Source organism: Oncorhynchus kisutch, linkage group LG14 (genome assembly GCF_002021735.2).
Source record: "Oncorhynchus kisutch isolate 150728-3 linkage group LG14, Okis_V2, whole genome shotgun sequence".
In the NCBI taxonomy this organism is placed as follows: Eukaryota; Metazoa; Chordata; class Actinopteri; order Salmoniformes; family Salmonidae; genus Oncorhynchus; species Oncorhynchus kisutch.
The window spans coordinates 47191025-47210674 of record NC_034187.2 but is presented as its reverse complement, the minus strand read 5'-3'; the positions used below and the strand labels follow the sequence as shown (position 1 = coordinate 47210674).

The following is a 19650-nucleotide window of genomic DNA, read 5'->3' as shown; positions in this document are numbered from 1 at the left end:
CTGGCCAAGGACCCTAGAGTGAAGATGGTGCACCAGTGGACACTGGCAGGAAGATGGGGCTATTCTGTAGAAGTTCTCAAGGGAGAGGAGAAAAGGATTGGAGAGGCAAGGGAATGACAGAGAGGAGGAAAGGGAAGGAGAGAAGATAAGGAGGAACATGAGGAGAGGGTGGAGTAGGAGGGAGAGGAGAGGGAAGGTGAGTAGAGGAGAGAAGATGGGAATGGGAGAGGAGGAGAGAGGGAAGGGGAGAGGAGAGCAGAGCAGAATAGAGCATGGGGAAAGGAGAGGATGGCAGGGGAGAAAGGGAAAGGGGAGGAGAAGAAGAGTAGAGGAGGGGAGAGGACAGCAGAGCAGAGAGCATCTGAAGCAGCGTGCCGATCTCTCTGAATGGTAATCACCAGTCCCACAGTGCTTTCTTTCCTGCCACAGAAAAGCCTGCAGTCTACTCTGTGCTCAGCAGGTATGAGTAAAGGAGAGATGGATGGAAGGGTTACACAACTCATTCAGGGGGAGAGAGAATGCGTGTGACACAGGGACTGGCAAACGGCTTTTAAAAGGAGAATTCACAACATAGGTCGTGGATGTCTTTATCTGCAATGAAAACCACTATCATATGCGTGATGATTGATTTGATTTGAGACAATGCTCGCTAGGGTTGAATAGCGGAAACCGGTTACCGAGATTTATCGCCCAAAACCACTCCCTTTTCCAGGGATAAATAACTGCAAGAAACCGGTAAATTATAATAAATGATTTATATGAACAGCATGAAGTGAAATGGAACTGATAAATTATATGCAATGTCTATATCTGGCTTCTCTACGGCCTTCTCTCTGCTCTCTGCATGATGAATCATCAACGCTAAGGGTGGGGACAGACAGCCCATCTCAGTATGGAGCACAGTTCACAATGCATGTAGACCTATCATCTCATCACTGTCATTTTTTTTTTTGAATGTGCGTCTAATTTACACATCTCCATTTGGCTTTCGGGGGTCACCTTATTTTTTAATTGTAAAGATAAAAAACACTTTATTGCAGCTGCAGAGTTTTAAAACAGCCTATCACTCGAATATCGTTGCTTTAAATCAGTGCATGTGCGAGCACTCTCTCACATTATTTCTCTCCCTCCATTCATTCCATTCAAATTCTATCCACAATAGATCATCCTAATCAAGATGGATATATAGGCCTATAGATAGATAGATGTCCTAGCCTACCTCTTTCAGGTAATACATTCTATGCAGTATTAGCCTTATATTTAGTTAATGTATGATGCATTGTGCATAATAAGCTTCTAACTTGTAGCCTCTGTCTCTTGTGCAATACTTACGCACCTGTGCTCCGCTGGCCTCGCTCCTTAAAAAATGCTCCTTAGCTCTTGGAGTCCCATGCAGGAAAATCTAGACTAGACTAGAATAGCTTGCTTGCTGGACATACTTTTTTTTTAGCATTTCTTACACCAATAGACTATTCAAAGAGGGACGCAATCTCTTGTTTGCTGAATGTTATATACAGCTGCCTATAGAACTCACAGGAAGTTTGAAAGAAGAGTGAACACGCAATGGTGGTAGGCTAGCAGTTATTTATTCAGAGCCATAACTATTCTATCCAATTCTAGTTCTATATTATTCATGCATGTCATTAGAATGATGAAGATAAGGATAACAAATCGTACTTCATTTAACTGTTGAAAGCGAGGTAGGAATAAAGCAACACTAGAGAGAAAGCTAATAACATTAGGGGGAATTATTATGAAAGGCCCTATTATATTTCAAAATAAAAATTTGCTAGCCTCTATACTTTTAACTTTGTAGGCCGCATGTGCTGCACCAGAATCGCATGTTCTCTCCCTGCTTTTTCATGGTTTGAATTCCAGTCCATATAATACAGTAAGTAATACAGTCCACACACTCAAAAAGATTAGCCTGCTGGAGCATTCATTTATTTACCCAAGATAGCATCTACTAGGGCCTCCTGAGTGGCACAGTGCTCTAAGGCACTGCATCACAGTGCTAGCTGGGCCACTAGAGATCCTTGGCCGAGTCCAGACTCTGTCGCAGCCGGCCACGACCGGGAGACCCATGGGGCGGCGCACAATTGGCCCAGCGTCGTCCGGATTAGGGGAGGGTTTGGCCGGCAGGGATGTTCTTGTCCCAATTCGATGTGACGGGCCGGGCGCAATGCACGCTGACACGGTCGCCAGGTGTTTCCTCTGACACATTGGTGCTACTGGCTTCTGGGTTAGCGGGCATTGAGTCAAGAAGCAGTGCGACTTGGCTGGGTTGTGTGTCGGAGGACGCACGGCTCTCGACCGTCGCCTCTCCCCAGAGTCCGTATGGGAGTTGCAGCGATGAGGCACGACTGTAACTACCAATTGGATACCATGAAATTGGGGAGAAAAAGGGGGAAAAGTTTAAAAAAACAACAACAAAGAGAGCATATACTGTAGCTAGCAACATCTATGGACTTTTATGTTTTTCTGTCCTGCGTAATGTGTTGTAGCCTATACAGTGTATTCTGAAAGTATTCAGACCCCTTGACTTTTTCCACATTTTGTTCCGTTACAGCCTTATTCTAGAATGGATTTTTTTGTTATCTCATCAATCTACACACAAAACAGGTTTTGACAAATTTTTGCAAATGTATTAAAAATTAAAAACAGAAACCTTATTTTCATAAGTATTCGGACCCTTTGCTATGAGACTCAAAATTGAGCTCAGGTGCATCCTGTTTCCATTAATCATCCTTTAGATGTTTCTACAACTTGATTGGAGTTCACCTGTGGTAAATTCATTGATTGGACATGATTTGGAAAGGCACACACCTGTCTATATAAGATCCCACAGTTGACAGTGCATGTTAGAACATAAAACCAAGCCATGAGTTTGGCCTCCATCGTTCTTAAATTTAAGATGTTTGGAACCACCAAGACTCTTCCTAGAGCTGGCCGCCCGGCCAAACTGAGCATCCGGGGGAGAAGGGCCTTGGTCAGGGAGGTGACCAAGAACCCGATGGTCACTCTGACAGAGCTCCAGAGTTCCTCTGTGGAGATGGGTGAACCTTCTAGAAGGACAACCATCTCTGCAGCACTCCACCAATTAGGCCTTTATGGTAGAGTGGCCAGGCGGAAGCCGCTCCTCAGTAAGAGGCATCTATGCCCGCTTGGAGTTTGCCAAAAGGCACCTAAAGACTCTCAGGCCATGAGAAACAAGATTCTCTGGTTTGATGAAACCAAGAATGAACGCTTTGGCCTGAATGCCAAGCATCACATCTAGAAGAACCATCCATACGAGGAAGCGTGGTGGTGGCAGCATCATGCTGTGGGGATGTTTTTCAGCAGCAGGGATTGGGAGACTAGTCAGGATTCAGGGAAAGGTGAATGGAGCAATGTACAGAGAGATCCTGCTCCACAGCACTCAGGACCTCAGACTGGGGCGAAGGTTCACCTTCCAACAGGACAATGACCCTAAGCACACAGCCAAGACAACACAGGAGTGGCTTCAGGACAAGTCTCTGAATGTCCTTGAGTGGCCCAGCCAGTGCCCAGACTTGAACCCGATCAAACATATCTGGAGAGACCTGAAAATAGCTGTGCAGCGACGCTCCCCCTCCAACCTGACAGAGCTTGAAAGGATCTGCAGAGAAGACTGGGAGAAACTCCCCAAATACAGGTGTGCCAAGCTTGTAGCATCATACCCAAGCAGACTTGAGGCTGTAATCGCTGCCAAAGGTGCTCCAACAAAGCACTGAGTAAAGAGTCTGAATAGTTATGTATACGTATGTGATATTATTTTTTATTTTTTTTACGTATACATTTGCAAACATTTCTACAAAACTGTTTTTGCTTTGTCATTATGGGGTATTGTGTGTAGATTGATGAGGGGGGAAAATACAAGTTTCTGACAGTCAGAAAGTTGTAAAAACACTCCTGCACAAAATATTTGCAAGTACTGTATATCGGTCACCAGTGATTTCATCAGCTGATTTAGTGTTTTGTATCCTGCCTGCTGCTAGCAAGCTTCACTGACATAGTAAAATGACTTACGTGACATTCAAGCACAAGGTGGATGTCATTACTTACAAAATAAATATTGTTGAATGAAGCTGGCTGATTCACTTCATGACTCCATCTTTAGTCACTAACTACTAATGTAGCCCTACTGTGTGAGTGAGTGACTTCACATTCATCATTCTAGCTTGATCCCGTGGTGCAGTGGTTTTCTCAAAGTCAGTGTCTTGGAGGCATTTTATTTTCATCTTGATTAATAGGGACAATATGACGCTTCACACACACTCGCCTGGGCTATTTTCTTAGGTGCTGGCCACTATGCAACTCTGGAGAGATGGCATATGGACTTAGAACAAGCATATAACTAAAATGTACAAGTAAATTCACTGTTTGATTGTGAAAAGTCATGTTTAAAGTAATATATGTTGTTTTTGGGAGTGTGGGAACAGCTATTTTTGTATTGGAAGTTTTTCATCCCCCTTTATATGGATCCTCTGAGTTGACGTTTTACTTCAATTGTGGCTTTAACCTTTGAAGCTGCCTGCTCAAACATTTGAATTCAACTGAAGGCACACATATTTTCCTGTTGTTTCAAAGTATTATATACCAAATATATAGTAAATGGAAAAGGGCCTGAGAGACTACTTGTAGATCACTTATTTACCTCATTATAAATTGGTACATTGGAAATATTTTTGCTAATACTTTGAATGCTTTTAGTGCCCTGCAAATATGCATATGAACTCTTAGGTAAATGGGAAAGTGATGTTTATCGAAAACACTGTGGTAAAAAAATGTATGAGCCTCTTGTCGTGAAACATGTACCGCTGTCTTTGAGGAAAAGTGTGTGACAGTTACAATGAAGTCGGAAAACAAACAACCTCAAGTAATTTGTTCATTCACTAAAATGCAACCTCTCTCAGAGAATCTGGGACTTTGGCTCTTATTTTTGCGCTCTTATTAGCCGTTCCTAATAAGTTTGTCCTGACCACATAACCTGACCAGGAAAGTCTCTCGGACCTACAATAGTTACAGTGGGAAGAAAACGTTTGTGAACCCTTTGGAAATACCTGGATTTCTGCATAAATTGGTCATAAAATATTATCTGATCTTCATCTAAGTCACAACGATAGACCAACACAATCTACTTAAACTAATAACACACAAACAATTATAATTGTTTTGTCTTTATTGAACACAGCATGTAAACATTCACAGTGCAGGTTGGAAAAAGTATGTGAACCCTTGTATGTAATTACAGGTTGACCCTCCTTTGGCAGCATTAACCTCAACCAAATGTTTTCTGTAGTTGTGGATCAGACCTGCACAAAGGTCAGGAGGCATTTTGGACCATTCCTCTTTACAAAACTGTTTCAGTTCCACAATATTCTTGTGGACTGACTGGGCCACTTCAGGACTGACTGGGCCACTCCAGAAGGCGTATTGTCTTCTGTTCAAGCCATTCTGTTGTTGATTTACTTCTGTCTTTTGGGTTGTTGTCCTGTTGCATAATTTAACTTCTGTTGAGCTTCAATTGGCGGACAGATAGCCTTACATTCTCCTGCAAAATGTCTTGATGGACTTGGGAATTAATTTTTCCGTTGATGATAGCAAGCTGTCCAGGCCCTGGGGCAGCAAAGCAGCCCCAAACCATGATGCTCCCTCCACCATCGTTTACAGTTGGGATGAGGTTTTGATGTTGGTGTGCTGTGCCTTTTTTTCTTCACACATAATGTTGTGCGTTCCTTCCAAACAACACAACTTTAGTTTCATCTGTCCACAGAATAATTGCTAGTATCGCTGTGGAACATCAAGGTGCTCTTTTGCGAACTTCAGACATGCAGCAATATATTTTTTTGATAGCAGTGGCTTCTTCCATGGTGTCCTGCCATGAACACCATTCATGTTTAGTGTTTTACATATTGTAGACTCGTCAACAGAGATTTTAGCATCTTCCAGAGATTTCGGTAAGTCTTTACCTGACACTAGAATTCTGCGCTGTGCTCTTGCAGTCATCTTTGCAGGACGGCCACTCCAAGGGAGAGTAGCAACAGTGCTGAAATTTCTCCATATTTATAGACAATTTGTCTTACCGTGGACTGACTTAGAGATACTTTTGTAACCCTTTCCAGCTTTATGCAAGGCGACAATTCTTTAATCTTAGGTCTTCTGAGATCTCTTTTGTTTGAGGCATGGTTCACATCAAGGCAATGCTTCCTGTGAATAGCAAACTCAAATTTTGTGAGTGTTTTTTATGGGGCAGGGCAGCTCTAACCAAAATCTCCAATCTCGTCTCATTGAGTCAACTCCAAGTTAGTTGACTCCTGACACCAATTAGCTTTTGAAGAAGTCATTAGCCTAGGGGTTCACATACTTTCCCCAACCTACACTGTGAATGTTTAAATTATGTATTCAATATAGAAAATACAATCATTTGTGTTATTCGTTTAAGCACACTGATGTGATAAAATGATCTGATCACATTATATGTCAAATGTATGCATAAATCCAGGAAATTCCAAAGGATTCACATACATTTTCTTGCCACTGTATAGTATACAATGACTTATACCCAGTGTTTTTTCTTGGTCTCTAAAAGGAGACGTGACTTCGGATTCCAGTTCTGACACCAATATTATGCTAGCTAGCTTTGGTGAGCTAGCTTTCGTTCAGCCATCTTTATTCAAAACTGTAACCTTTTGTGCCCCCCAGGTGGCAGCCATAATTATAAATACAATCAGTACAGTAAGGTTGGTTATTTATAGGAAAATCACGGAACCCAAATTTTTAGCATTAGTGCTGATGTAGCCTATTACTCTTTCTCTCCGTAGGGCTAAAGAAGGGGCGCTTCTGGATCACGCCTGACCCGTACCACAACGACGACAACATCCAAATCGGCCGTGAGGTCAAGATCTCCTGCCAGGTAGAGGCAACGCCCCCTGAGGAGCTTCTGTTCAGTTGGCTGAAGAATGGCCGGCCGCTGCGCAGCTCGGAGCGCATGGTCATCACCCACACCGACCCCGACGTCCAGCCCGGCACTACCAACCTGGACATCATTGACCTCAAGTTCACAGACTTTGGCACGTACACCTGCGTGGCGGCGCTGAAGAACGGCGGCATCCCCGAAGTCAGCATCGACGTCAATATCTCTTCGACTACAGGTGAGCAATGGACTGTACTGTACTGTTGTGCTTCTAGTCGTTTAATAGGTTTGTGGCACAGTTGACTAAAGTAGCATATTGTAGGGCTCATCATTACAGGACGATATAGGTTACAGCAGGGCTTTCTAACCCTGTTCCTGGAGAGCAACAGTTCTGTAGGTTTTCGCTCTAACCCCAGTTGTATTTAACCTGATTCAGCTTATCTACCCGCTAATTATTACAATCATGTGTCCTAGATTAGAGTTGGAGCAAAAATGTACAGGACAGTAGCTCTCCAGGAACAAGTTTGGAGAGCCCAGGGTTACAGGGATATAGAAAGTCATCAAGCTCTTTCAGTGTTTATAAAGGATGAGATGATGGGACAGCCCCTCCACACCCCTACCTACCCCTCTTAGTAGGCAATACACAAAGTACATACTACAGTATGTGTGCTTTGATAGGACACGCCATGACTGAACGATGGCCAGACGTGGCAAAAACACAGACTTCCATTCATATACAGTCCATAATCCTTATGTGTTGGGTTTTAAAGCATTTTCGGGCCAGATTGTTGGGATCTGTCCATTCAATCAGGCATAAATCTGTCGCTAATATGCGCATTCCTACTTCCAAACCTAATGATTATTTACAGCCTGCTAGTGTAGGGTCACCTGTGTTATTTTCTCCTAATTAGCTACTCCCTCTGTAATTTTCCTTTAGTTTGTTGGCGTATGAACTGATGCAAAAGATCTTTAGAAGTTTTTTCTTAACAACAATTGATAATGAGTTAGTAATGCCGGAGCGGAAACATCAAATGTTTGATGATAAGCCCGGACATTATTATTCCTGTTGTGGGTGGGAGGATTGGTAAATTGACAATGAAACAGAAGGAAAACTTAAAAACAACAAGGAGCTGACCATTAGGATCATTGAAGTCCATTAAAACTACTTTTGTGAGTAGCTACAACTCATAAACCCAGAAATAGATGAGCCTATTTGTGCGGGAGCCTTTGTAGGACATGCTAATGTGCATCAACCTGAAATACACACACACCACACACACACACACACACACACACACACACACACACACACACACACACACACACACACACACACACACACACACACACACACACACACACACACACGCTTCCCTCTCTGGCACAGGTCTCCTGCAACTACTTACGTAAGTCTCAGGTGGTGTGTTCTTTCCTTCCCTCTCATCTAGCTGTCTTGATCGGTTCATCAGATTCACATTTTTAAGACCTGCATTTGCCTTTGTTGTCACCTCCAGTATATTAACCAATGGAGCAGAGAAGAAGCCTCCAACATGCATTACTAAAATCCATTTGGGCTAAGCAAAGTAAAGCCTATCCAGAATGATTGGCCTGGGTTGGGATGATAGTGTTTGCCTTTGGCAGAGAACCCCCGTAGGAGAGCAGAGCTGAAAGTTCAGGGGGAGATGGCTACCCCTCAAACGCGCCAAATAAATGAGACCTGTCTGTTCATTCGTTGCCTCTCTGTTCTGTGTTCCCTTCCCTTACTCTATTACATATTTGGCGCTATTTTGTATTCGTAGCTTTTTATTTCAGTGTAGCAGTGGCGGATTGGGATTGCAGTAGCAGGGGATGAAGGATGAATTGAAACAAGGATACCACAGTCATAGCACTGTTGGAGAGAGGGGGGGGGGGGGGGGGGGGGTGATGGGTTGTCCAGAGGGTTGGTTGGTCAGAATGCACAGGGCAAAAATCTAAGGGCTTCCTGAGTCCCACTGAGTGAGTTGTGATATACTGTCTACCAACCCCTAATCCTGGCTGAAGAACTATAGGGTGTTCTTGCCCACCTGATTCAGCTTTTTAAGGTCTAGGTGAATTGTTGATTAGTTGAATCAAGTGTTAGTGCTGGGTTGGGATAAAACTTGGCTCTACCCCAGTAACTTTGTGGAAAGTAACATTGCGTAAACGTAACTTAAAATAGCATCACATAAAGGAACATTATGCAAAGTGACAATATGTAAAGTGACATCACATAAGGTAACATCATGGAAAACAATGTAATGCAACGAAACATCACAAAGTAGCACCACGTAAAGTTAAGTGAAGTTAAGTTTCTTTCTCCATCTCTCCCAGTCCCTCCGGAGCTGACGGTGCCGCGAGGCAAGTCCCCCATGGTGGTCCAGGAGGGTGACACAGTGGACCTGCAGTGCCTGGTGTCAGGGAAGCCCAAGCCCATCATCCTCTGGTCGAGGGCCGACAAGGAGGTGCCTATGCCCGATGGCAGCCTTCAGACAGAAAGCTACGATGGTGTGCTGCGCATTGTCAATGTCTCCCGCGAGATGACTGGAACCTACCGTTGCGCCACCAGCCAGTACAACGGCTTCAACGTGAAGCCCCGGGAAGCGCTGGTGGAGCTCACCGTGCAATGTGAGTATTCTGGATATACTGTGTTTTTACAGTACACTTCTGATAAATGCAATGGGTTTGAACCATGTGGGTTATGTTGGTTCCATGAGCTGGATAGGTCTCTGTAAGGAGGAGGTCAGGAGAGGTGGATGAACCATGCAAAATTCAAAATTATATATTTGAATTGTGACTTGCAATCTGATTGGCACTTATCAGGAGTCGACTGTACACTGCAATGCACATAGGTTTTAAGGGGTTTAAGTTAGATGTGTGGGAATTTCTTATGTTGCTATCTGTATTATATTTTGTTTGATACATCATACCTCATCAATTCAATACATCATTAATTTCAATTAGTAACAGCACATAATCTTGGTGCGTTACGCATTTCGCAAATCATCTCGCCTTGGCTAATTATTAAAACGTCTGGATTCAATTTCCCCAGGTTGAAAGGTTATTAATGTAACATAATCAATTCCTGATGTTTCAACACGACTTTAACTCAGTCACACCGAAAAAGTGACAGGAAAGTGTCATATCTCAGTGTTAATGACCATTAGCGGCCTACACTTAAGAGAAACGAGAGGCATTTTATAATTGCATAATCCATAACGTTTATTGACCTTGTACATACATGCGTAGGAGGAAATTATCTGGTGACATTATGGAGGAAGACACTATTAGAGGTCATTGAGCTTTGGTGGATGCATACCAAATGAACCCAATTCCCAATGTAGTGCACTACTCTGGTCAAAAGTAGTGCACTACATAGGGTGAGAAACATCCAGTCAAATGTATAACGTCTGTGTTACTCTTAATATCAGAGCGGAGGGAAGATGGCTTCTAGAAATGCAGAGCTGCTCATCGCTCGGATCACCGCTTCTAATTTACTAGTGTCAGGGCCTCTGAAAAATCTGTGATCTGTGACCTTATATCCCTCCCACCACCACGCAAAATTACATGGACCGTGAGGTGGGTGAGGAACGATGAGCCGTAGGAAGTGTGTGTGTGTGTGTGCGTGTGCATGTGCGTGCTTTTGTGGATTCATGAAGGTCTGTGTGTGTTCTGAGCGTGCCTGTGTGCATTAATGGATTAATGCAGAAATGTGTGTGTGTGTGTGTGTGTGTCACTAGGCCACACACACTATTCCACAGAAGCTCTCACTGATTGACTGGAGTGAGAGCTCCCCAGGCAGCCTGGCCTCAGAGTTGTCCTTAGTGTGGCCCCAGGAGAACCGTTTGTGGACTGTGCAGAAACAGGCGAGGAGGAGGCTAGGGGAAAGGGGGGCTGAAGAGGAAGGAGGGCTGGGCCCAAAGAGCCGGGCATAGTGGGACCTAGCCAGATACAATCAGAACTACAACAATAGGGCTCTGGTCAAAAGTAGTGAATATAGGGAATAGCGTGCTATTTGGAACACAGCCTAGCTGCAGCATTGGGATGCAGATGCCACTCTCTCTCTCTTCCCGTTCCTGCTCTCTCTGGATGAGTGCACTAAACAGTGACACAGATAAGGAGGTGTAGGACATGACAGTTGTCTGTTACTGTACGCAGTGCTATGCACACCTAGGAATTGCAGGAGCGCTGCTATAAAACAGGAGTGGCAAACAACAGTTACAACTGGGGCCATGGGATTGAAGGTGGGATTTTCTTTGGCTCATGGTGTCGGTGTAAATATGACAGCGTAAATGCTGGTTATATGCTTGATTAAAATTAAAATGGGCAATCTGCAATTGCTACACACATTTTGACTTTTAAATCCATTTTATATATGTATATTTAAGTGGGAAGTTTACATACACTTAGGTTGGAGTCATTAAAAATAGTTTTTCAACCACTCCACAAATTTCTTGTTAACAAACTATAGTTTTGGCAAGTCGGTTAGGACATCCACTTTGTGCATGACACAAGTAATTTTTCCAACAACTGTTTACAGACAGATTATTTCACTTATAATTCACTGTATCACAATTCCATGGGGTCAGAAGTTTACATACACTAAGTTGACTGTGCCTTTAAACAGCTTTAGAAGCTTCTGATAGGCAATCTTTTGTATTGTTTTATTTGACCTTTATTTAACTAGGCTAGTCAGTTAAGAACACATTTTCAATGACGGTCTAGGAACAGTGGGTTAACTGCCTTGATCAGGGGCAGAACGGCAGATGTTTACCTTGTCAGCTCAGGGATTCAATCTTGCAACCTTTCGGTTACTAGTCCAATGCTCTGACCACTAGGCTACCTGCCGCCCCAAATGACATAATTTGAGTCAATTAGAGGTGTACATGTGGATGTATTTCAAGGCCTACCTTCAAACTCAGTGCCTCTTTGCTTGACATCATGGGAAAATCAAAAGAAATCAGCAAAGTCATCAGAAAAATAATTGTAGACCTCCACAAGTCTGGGTCATCCTTGGGAGCAATTTCCAAATGCCTGAAGGTACCAATAGTATGCAATAGTATGCAAGTTTAAACACCATGGGACCACGCAGCCGTCATTCCGCTCAGGAAGGAGACGCGTTCTGTGAACGTACTTTGGTGCGAAAAGTGCAAATCAATCCCAGAACAACAGCAAAGGACCTTGTGAAGATGCTGGAGGAAACAGGTACAAAAGTATCTGTATCCACAGTAAAACGAGTCCTATGTCGACATAACCTGAAAGGCCGCTCAGAAGTCACTGCTCCAAAACCGCCATAAAAAAGCCAGACTACGGTTTGCAACTGCACATGGGGACAAAGATCGTGCTTTTTGGAGAAATGTCCTATGGTCTGATGAGACAATAATTAAACTTTTTGGCCATAATGACCATCGTTCTGTTTGGAGGAAAAAGGGGGAGGCTTGCAAGCCAAAGAACAGCATCCCAACCATGAAGCACGGGGGTGGCAGCATCATGTTGTGGGGGTGCTTTGCTGCAGGAGGGACTGCTGCACTTCACAAAATAAATGGTATCATGAGGACGGAAAATTATGTGGATATTGTGGCAGACCAGGGGGTTGGGTCAAAACGTTTACACAGATCAGACACGGACAGAGTAGGATTAGCTCAGCTTCAAAGGTGTTTATTAAAATAATACTCCAAAAGAAAAGAATTAGGTCTCCCCCAAGAGACCCTCTCTGGGATACCATCTTCTGGTTTCCGGGTCTTGCTGTATCCTGTGGGGATCAAAAACTGAACTCCCTCCTGTTACCTCTGGTAACATCCCCAACTATACGGGAGTCCTTTCCTCCCCCAATCTCTCCTTTGTGTGCTGCCCTTCTGGCAGCTTTATGGTACAGCTGGTGAGCAATCAGCCCTTGATTACTCACCAATCCATAATCAGCCCCAATTAGTCCTGGCTGGAGAGCCCGTCGAGACCTGGCATGTCCAGCAGATGGAGCCATCGCCTCGTGATGTATACTCCATCTGTCACCAGGCCTCGTCGAGTCTCCCCCTGGGGGCTGATCTATTGTACCCCCCTTAGCTCTGTCGGGGAGGGGACTATCATCAGTGCGACGTATGTCTCCCTTCTCAATAGGGCATCCGTGTTTCCATGCTTCGCCCCTGACCTGTGCACAACAGAAAAAGTCAAGCGTTGAAGGGACCACCTGGTGACCCGATCGTTTGTATCTCTTTCCCTGGCCATCCAGACCGTGACCATGGTGAAAATGGGTACCTAATACTTGAGTATCTAACGCCCATTCCCACTAGACACTCTTTCTCAACAATAGAGTATTTTTTCTCTCTAGGTATCAGCTTTCGGCTGATGTAGATGATGGGGTGCTCCTCCCCATCGTGTATCTGGGACCGAACGGCCCCTAGTCCCGTGTCACATGCATCCGTCTGAACCAACATCAGCACCTGGAAATCGGGCGTTACCAGAATCGGATGGGAGCACAGCACTTCCTTCAGGCGGCTGAACGCCGCTTCTGTCTCGTCCGTCCATTTCTCTGTTTTCGGGTGGCGGCCCTGGTTAGATCGGTAAGGGGGTAAGCTATAGCTGCAAAGTTGGGGATAAACCGGCTATAGTATCCTGCCAGTCCCAGGAAGGACTTGACCTGGGTCTTGGTGCGTGGAACAGGCCAGTCACGTACCACGTGAACCTTCCTCTCCTGGGGCTTTCAAATACCCCAGGTACTCCACCACCTCAAACCCTAGTTTGCATTTCTTGGGGTTCGCGCTCAACCCGGGCTTGTCTGAGCGCGTCCAGCACTGCCTGGAGGCCTGTCAGGTGCTTTTCCCAACATTGGCTGTGCATGATGATGTGGTCGAAGTACTTCAGTCGCTGGAATGTGGCGGGGCTCCGTGCAGACTGAACGGGAGCACTCTGTACTGATACAATCCGTCTGGTGTCAAAAACACCGTCTTCTCCCGGGAGGAGGCTTCCAACGGTACCTGCCAATATCCTCTGGTCAGGTCAACGGTGCTGATGTACCGGGTCTTTCCCAATCGGTCGATGAGCTCGTCCACCCTCGGCATGGGGTAGGCGTCAAACAAGCTAATGTCGTTCACACCCTGGAAATCATTACAGAATTTGTTCTTAACTGACTTGCCTAGTTAAATAAAGGTAAAGTGCAGGCTACCGTCCGATTTGGGCACCAACACGATGGGGCTGCACCATGCACTGTGAGACTCTTCAACGACCCCCATCCTCAGAATAGCCTCCACTTCCTGTTTCACAGCTTTCCTTCGGGCCTTCGGAATCTGATATGGCCTCTTTCGTACCGTTTCCCCGGGCAGGGTATGGGTGTGGTGTTCAATGTGTGTCGTGCGGCCCTGCTTCTCGGAGTACACCGCCGTGTTCCGATCGAAGAGCTCCCTGAGCTCTTGCTTCTGGGCCGGGTCGAGGTCCTCATTGCTTGGGACCACCACTTGTACCATTGGTGTCCTTGGTCCCGACCATAACACGCCAAGGCTGTCCTCTCGTGCCATTTTTTCAACAGGTTCACGTGGTAAATCTGTTGGGGTTTCCGTCTCCCGGGCTGCGGTACACGGTAATTGACAGGTCCCAGCTTCTCAATCACCTTGTAGGGCCCGTTCCATGTTGCCAGGAGCTTACTTTTGACCCTGGGGATTAAGAACAACACCCTGTCTCCCACCTGGAATTCTCGGGGCTGGGCTCCCCGATTGTAGACCTGGGCTTGGGTGCGTTGGGCCTTCTCCATATGTTCCTCATGTCATCCGCTCCCTCATCGTCTCCACATGCTCTACCACGCTGCGTAAGGGGGTCGGTTGGGCTTCCCACACCTCCTTGGCGAGGTCCAGTAGGCCGCGTGGCATCCTGCCGTAGAGGAGTTCGAAAGGGGAAAACCCAGTGGAGGACAGGGGTACTTCTCGGATTGAGAACATTAGGTGGGGTAGCTGGTCCCATTTCTTCCCGTCCTGCTCGATGACCTTCCGCAGCATTTGTTTGAGCATTTTATTTATTTATTTTAGTCCTGGCCGGAGAGCCTGTCGAGACCTGGCACGTCCAGCAGATGGAGCCATCGCCTCGTGATGTATACTCCGTCTGTCACCAATCCTCGACAAGTCTCCCCCTGGTGGCTGACCTGCTACATGCCTCAATATATTGATGCAACATCTCAAGACATCAGTCAGGAAGTTAAAGCTTGGTTGCAAATGGGTCAGACGTTTACATACACTCAATTAGTATTTGGTAGTATTGCCTTTAAATGGTTTAACTCAAACGTTTTGGGTAGCCTTCCACAAGCTTCCCACAATAAGTTGGGTGAATTTTGGCCCATTCCTCTTGACAGAGCTGGTGTAACTAAGTCAGGTTTGTAGGCCTCCTTGCTCGCACGCGCGTTTTCAGTTCTGCCCACAAATGTTCTATAGGATTGAGGTCAGGGCTTTGTGATGGCCACTCCAATACCTTGAATTTGTTGTCCTTAGGCCATTTTGCCACAACTTTGGAAGTATGCTTGGGGTCATTGTCCATTTAGAAGAGCCATTTGCGACCAAGCTCTAAGTTGCCTTGAGATGTTTTTTTATATATATATAATTATTTATTACAAAAAAACACAAGGAAGGGGCAACATTAAAGTATTAGAACATGAAGGACAAACAATACAGCATCAAGACACTATCAAACATGTATCAGTCTTTCTGCAACAGAGCCATCCTTATGTGTGAGGGTGCGTGTGCATGATAGTGATATAAAATATGTCATAGTTTCCTTTTTCATGATCACAAACTTGTGAAGCCTGAACCCTGCAAGACCCCCCCCCACACAGTTCCCCAATAGCTGTCCCTCAACCATTCGAGACCCCCCCCTAAAATATTAATTCCATTCCCCACCCCCATGAACCCCCCTAATGCACCAACAACCAAGATAATGAACTAAAGAGAAAAAAGGAAAAGACAGAAGAAAACAGCAAACAACAATGCAAAAAAATACAAAAAATATTATGTTTAAAACAAAGGACATCAAGGACAACGGAAATCATAATAGCAATGCATACATTATATGTTTGTGTGCATGTCTGGCACTATTATGTATGTGTGTGTTCTTGTATGTGTTTATTTGAATGAGAGTGTGTGTATATGCATGTGTACAAACACCTGCACGGCATCAGCCTCAGGCAAACCGGCATTAGTTGTAAAACACTGCCACTTAGAGTCATTCAAATGTACTTTATTACAGTGCCTTGCGAAAGTATTCGGCCCCCTTGAACTTTGCGACCTTTTGCCACATTTCAGGTTTCAAACATAAAGATATAAAACTGTATTTTTTTGTGAAGAATCAACATCAAGTGGGACACAATCATGAAGTGGAACGACATTTATTGGATATTTCAAACTTTTTTAACAAATCAAAAACTGAAAAATTGGGCGAGCAAAATTATTCAGCCCCTTAAGTTAATACTTTGTAGCGCCACCTTTTGCTGCAATTACAGCTGTAAGTCGCGTGGGGTATGTCTCTATCAGTTTTGCACATCGAAAGACTGACATTTTTTCCCATTCCTCCTTGCAAAACAGCTCGAGCTCAGTGAGGTTGGATGGAGAGCATTTGTGAACAGCAGTTTTCAGTTCTTTCCACAGATTCTCGATTGGATTCAGGTCTGGACTTTGACTTGGCCATTCTAACACCTGGATATGTTTATTTTTGAACCATTCCATTGTAGATTTTGCTTTATGTTTTGGATCATTGTCTTGTTGGAAGACAAATCTCCGTCCCAGTCTCAGGTCTTTTGCAGACTCCATCAGGTTTTCTTCCAGAATGGTCCTGTATTTGGCTCCATCCATCTTCCCATCAATTTTAACCATCTTCCCTGTCCCTGCTGAAGAAAAGCAGGCCCAAACCATGATGCTGCCACCACCATGTTTGACAGTGGGGATGGTGTGTTCAGGGTGATGCGCTGTGTTGCTTTTACGCCAAGCATAACGTTTTGCATTGTTGCCAAAAAGTTCAATTTTGGTTTCATCTGACCAGAGCACCTTCTTCCACATGTTTGGTGTGTCTCCCAGGTGGCTTGTGGCAAACTTTAAACAACATTTTTTATGGATATCTTTAAGAAATGGCTTTCTTCTTGCCACTCTTCCATTAAGCCCAGATTTGTGCAATATACGACTGATTGTTGTCCTATGGACAGAGTCTCTCACCTCAGTTGTAGATCTCTGCAGTTCCTCCAGAGTGATCATGGGCCTCTTGGCTGCATGTCTGATCAGTCTTCTCCTTGTATGAGCTGAAAGTTTAGAGGGATGGCCAGGTCTTGGTAGATTTGCAGTGGTCTGATACTCCTTCCATTTCAATATTATCGCTTGCACAGTGCTCCTTGGGATGTTTAAAGCTTGGGAAATCTTTTTGTATCCAAATCCGGCTTTAAACTTCTTCACAACAGTATCTCGGACCTGCCTGGTGTGTTCCTTGTTCTTCATGATGCTCTCTGCGCTTTTAACGGACCTCTGAGACTATCACAGTGCAGGTGCATTTATACGGAGACTTGATTACACACAGGTGGATTGTATTTATCATCATTAGTCATTTAGGTCAACATTGGATCATTCAGAGATCCTCACTGAACTTCTGGAGAGAGTTTGCTGCACTGAAAGTAAAGGGGCTGAATAATTTTGCACGCCCAATTTTTCAGTTTTTGATTTGTTAAAAAAGTTTGAAATATCCAATAAATGTCGTTCCACTTCATGATTGTGTCCCACTTGTTGTTGATTCTTCACAAAAAAATACAGTTTTATATCTTTATGTTTGAAGCCTGAAATGTGGCAAAAGGTCGCAAAGTTCAAGGGGGCCGAATACTTTCGCAAGGCACTGTATGTTTTATTTTGACTTTTTTTCTTTTGACCATCATTCTCTCTCACACAGCAACTCCACTCCCACTTGTCTCCAATTCCACATACCAACCCTCAGCTTCCCTCAGTCCATCCCATCTATCTCTGCTGGCCACCCACTTCGTGTTTCTACGCAACACATATCTTTCAACTCTGCTATGATGTTTAACGTGCAATTTCAATCTATCTAATCGAATAGATTTTCAAACATCAGAAAATTATTTCACCACCCCATTCCTTTTTCCACGCAACTTCATCTAAGGATGTAGAGTGAGTTTCCTGTAAACAGTATATGTTGGGGCCTCCCGGGTGGCGTAGTGGGCGCTGTACTGCAGCACCAGCTGTGCCATCAGAGTCCCTGGGTTCGCACCCAGGCTCTGTCGTAACCGGCCGCGACCGGGAGGTCCGTGGGGCGACGCACAATTGGCCTAGCGTCGCCCGGGTTAGGGAGGGCTTGGTCGGTAGGGGTGTCCTTGTCTCATCGCTCACCGACTCCTGTGGCGGGCTGGGCGCAGTGTGCGCTAACCAAGGTGGCCAGGTGCACGGTGTTTCCTCCGGCGCATTGGTGCGGCTGGCTTCCGGGTTGGATGCGCGCTGTGTTAAGAAGCAGTGCGGCTTGGTTGGGTTGTGTATCGGAAGACGCATGACTTTCAACCTTCGTCTCTCCCGAGCACATACGGGAGTTGTAGCGATGAGACAAGATAGTAGCTACTACAACAATTGGATACCACAAAATTGGGGAGAAAAAGGGGTAAAATTCAAAAAAATAAAAAAAAACAGTATATGTTATATTCCTTTTCTGTGGAGGTGGATTAGCATTGTAAAGACTGATTTAATTTTTTTATAATCTGCTAAACCGTTACAATTATAACTAGCTATACTTATTTCACTCATTACCATAACTACCGTAATTGCTGGACTATTAAGCGCACCTGAATATAAACCACACCCACTGTTTTTCTTCCCTCTGAAAGCTTTTGTTGTCTTTCTGCACTGAGTCAGTTCCTCACGCTGCTGTTTCCAACGTCTTATCATCGACTCATTAAGACCAAGCTCCCATGCAGCAGCTCTATTTCCTTTTCCAACAGCCAGATTTATCGCCTTCAACTTGAAAGCTGCATCATATGCATTTCTCTGTGTCTTTGCCCATGATGAGGGTGACAAAATTACCACCGTAATCAGAATGATGGGAAGTTTGAGCGCGCTCGATTTACGTCACATTATGTGACGGTGCTCAGTTTTTTGGCGGCATGAATCTTGTGAAAGCGGGAAAAATCCATAAATTAGCCGCGTCATTGTATAAACCGCGAGGTTCAAAGTGTGGGAATAAAGTAGCGGCTCATAGTCCGGAAATTACGGTAGATACTATTCTCAGGCTAAATTGACCATAATTAGTGCTTGTAAAGTTACTGCTATCAGGGGTATTATGAAGGTCAAAATTAGAGCCTTCAAATGTCTGATATTTATAATTCAAGAAATAGGTTCTAAAAATATATTTTTTATTCCCTTGCCTGTTTGCCTCTGAGCCAATGCCACAGATGTTAGAAAATTGATACAAATGATGTGTGTAACAAATCTGAGTAGGTGTTACGATTTCGTTCTGAAGGTAGGTAAGGAGTCAAGCGCAGGAGAGCAGAGATGTCAATGTAGCGTTTCCTTTTAATAGGCAAGTCCAAAAACAGTACAGGTACAATCACCAACAAAACAACGCCCAAGACAATGGGAACTCACGGTTACTCACGGAAGGAGAATAAACCACCGGTCCTTACTATAATAAACACACGTGAATAAACTGAGGAAAGCCTCCACAAGCAACATGAAAATAATCCATCACAAATC

At 44.5% G+C, this 19650-nt stretch overlaps 1 protein-coding gene across 1 annotated transcript in view; it reads left to right on the top strand.

Moving 5' to 3' along the window:
- Positions 1 to 19650, top strand: part of LOC109903815 (MAM domain-containing glycosylphosphatidylinositol anchor protein 2) — a 244066-nt gene that overhangs the window by 107595 nt on the left and 116821 nt on the right. The window contains exons 7-8 of the mRNA XM_020500790.2: positions 6843 to 7172; positions 9284 to 9577. Coding sequence (XP_020356379.1) covers positions 6843 to 7172; positions 9284 to 9577 — 624 coding nt within the window. The remainder of the gene's footprint in view (positions 1 to 6842; positions 7173 to 9283; positions 9578 to 19650) is intronic.